Consider the following 2,500-nt stretch of genomic DNA (forward strand, 5'->3'; position numbering starts at 1 on the left):
AGGTGAATTATTCAAAGCCTAATGAATCCCTATCAACACATGGCTATGATGCTCCCCCACTACTTCTGCTTGTGATCAGGGATGCCCATATCGTCAGCCACTAAGGGACATGCTCAACTGGTTACGGTCAAACAACTGACATGCAAATCTGTGGCATTGAGCAGAATAGTTGCTGTAGCCCATCTTTTATACCAAGACAAAACAAAGTAATGATAACACTTCCAATCAGTTAAGATCAGAAGCCACGAGAGCCACTGCATTATTATTATTATTATTATATTATTATTATTATTATTATTATTTATTATTATTATTATTATTATTATTATTGAGTGAGAGAGCAGTGCATACCATCAAAGTGACATTCGGGTAAAATATACGAAGCCCAGTATACCCATCATGACTACCGTCTGATAAGGGTACACCAGACACATGCATCACAACCATATGTGCGCGACATGGTGATCTCATATCAAGATAAACAGCACATGACCATGCAGGTGGGGCCAGTTAGAATTTTCTTCAGGTCGAGTAACCCATTCCGCTCAAAAGGTCCCATGTTTACAGAGGTGAATTATTCAAAGCCTAATGAATCCCTATCAACACATGGCTATGATGCTCCCCCACTACTTCTGCTTGTGATCAGGGATGCCCAAATCGTCAGCCACTAAGGGACATGCTCAACTGGTTAAGGTCAAACAACTGACATGCAAATCTGTGGCATTGAGCAGAATATTTGCTGTAGCCCATCTTTTATACCAAGACAAAACAATGTAATGATAACACTTCCAATCAGTTAAGATCAGAAGCCACGAGAGCCACTGCATTATTATTATTATTATTACTATTATTATTATTATTATTATTATTATTATTATTATTATTCAGGTCACTGCCTGGAATCGATTCGGAATCTTGGCGTCAGTAACCCGTGCTCTTTATCACTACGCCATATGCCCGTGGGTATATCAGCCGAAACGTTGTGTTAACAACAAACGAGATGAGGACAAATATCCATCAAATGTAAATAATGTAAATAATTGGCACTCTTGTTTCATAGAAATTGATGGATTTAAAAACTGACACGTCGATTCTGCGGTTAGAATGATTTCTTTACATATCCTTGCATTGCATATTTTTTGGCAATCTGCTTTCGATAATCTAGGTATCATCGAAAAGACTAATATACGATTCCACTTCCTGTTAATTTTTTTCTTTGTCGCTAAAACTGTTAACCACAAGTTGGACATCAACAGTGTGATGGCCATCTTGCAGTTAACAGTTTTAGCGTCTTGATGACGTTGCTTAGATTACAGCTATGCTGGAAATCCTTATTCAAATGGTTGGCTTCGAAAAGTCAAAGTAAGTTTCAGGCCTTCTGAGCTTGCAAGCAAGTTCTAGTTCTAGGGTAATCATAACATTTGTTATACTGCTAAATTTCTCTGGAAATCCTAATAATATTATTACTTTCTCCACTGCTGATATTAAAACAGATAAATATCCATTGCCAGGTGAAGACAGCAAGGAGCTCTATATTGAAAACTTATTGGATTTGATACTTGGATTTATACTGCAAGTGAGAAAAAAGAGTTAATCCTATCAATCATCAATATAAGGAAACACAAAAGACAGGATTTGACGCTACCTATAAGGAAAAATGGATATGAGGTAGTGTTCATTAATGATTAAAAAATGTGATACAAAACACGTGTAAACTTGTTATGAAACAGATGCATGTGAATTTATCGTGATATATATATATATATATATATATATATATATATATATATATTATGGTGAGAGGGTGAGACAATCAATGGGTGTGGGCGACGATGTGAGGGGACACGTGTGGAAGGTTAAATGGGTAAGTGTCTTCATTACCTATTACATTTACATTGAAGAGAAGAGTTAAAATGATAAAAGAAATACTTAATCATAGAAAACGATAACAGCGTCTCTGGAAAAGATGGAAAATAAAAAGAAGAAAAGATAAAAGAAAGGTATGAATATGAATAAAACAATTAATCAGCAATGAGTATTAATAAAAAAAAAACTGGTGAAAAGATGGGAAAGAAAAAGAAACTTTGTAATTACTGTATCACAGCAGAATATGAAATCAGATATACTGTTTTTAATAATACCTTTTGCAGTTGAATTTCCACCATAATAGTAACTTTATGTAAGATGACATATTGACACAACAGAATATGCTTCAACACACGAACTCATATAAAGAATCTTGCAAATCAAATCCAAAAACGAAACATATTGATGTGTTTATTTAGAAGTTATAGTGAATAAGTTTACAGAGAGGCTGTGCAATGATTACTGTTGAGGAATAACTACAAAAACTTGACACGAATGATCGGAATGAGCCGATTGAGTTTTAAAGGAAGTAGTGATCGATGGTCCAGCTTGTTATTGACATTAGTAATAGTTAAATGAATAGTGATGTGTGGTATACAAAGCTTTAAAATTTCTCAACGTCCTGAAATACTAG

The 2,500-nt window shown here is 34.7% G+C and overlaps 1 protein-coding gene across 3 annotated transcripts in view; it reads right to left on the bottom strand.

The window, feature by feature from the left end:
- LOC115213528 overlaps nt 1-2,500 on the bottom strand; it is a 498,605-nt gene that overhangs the window by 19,704 nt on the left and 476,401 nt on the right. For 2 of the 3 annotated variants that reach the window (XM_036500732.1, XM_029782551.2), the window contains one exon: nt 1,934-1,957. The exons of the other annotated variant lie outside the window; for it this stretch is intronic. In XM_036500732.1, the coding sequence (XP_036356625.1) occupies nt 1,934-1,957 (24 nt within the window). The remainder of the gene's footprint in view (nt 1-1,933; nt 1,958-2,500) is intronic. 3 annotated transcript variants of the gene reach the window in all.

Source organism: Octopus sinensis, linkage group LG1 (genome assembly GCF_006345805.1).
Source record: "Octopus sinensis linkage group LG1, ASM634580v1, whole genome shotgun sequence".
Taxonomy (NCBI): domain Eukaryota; kingdom Metazoa; phylum Mollusca; class Cephalopoda; order Octopoda; family Octopodidae; genus Octopus; species Octopus sinensis.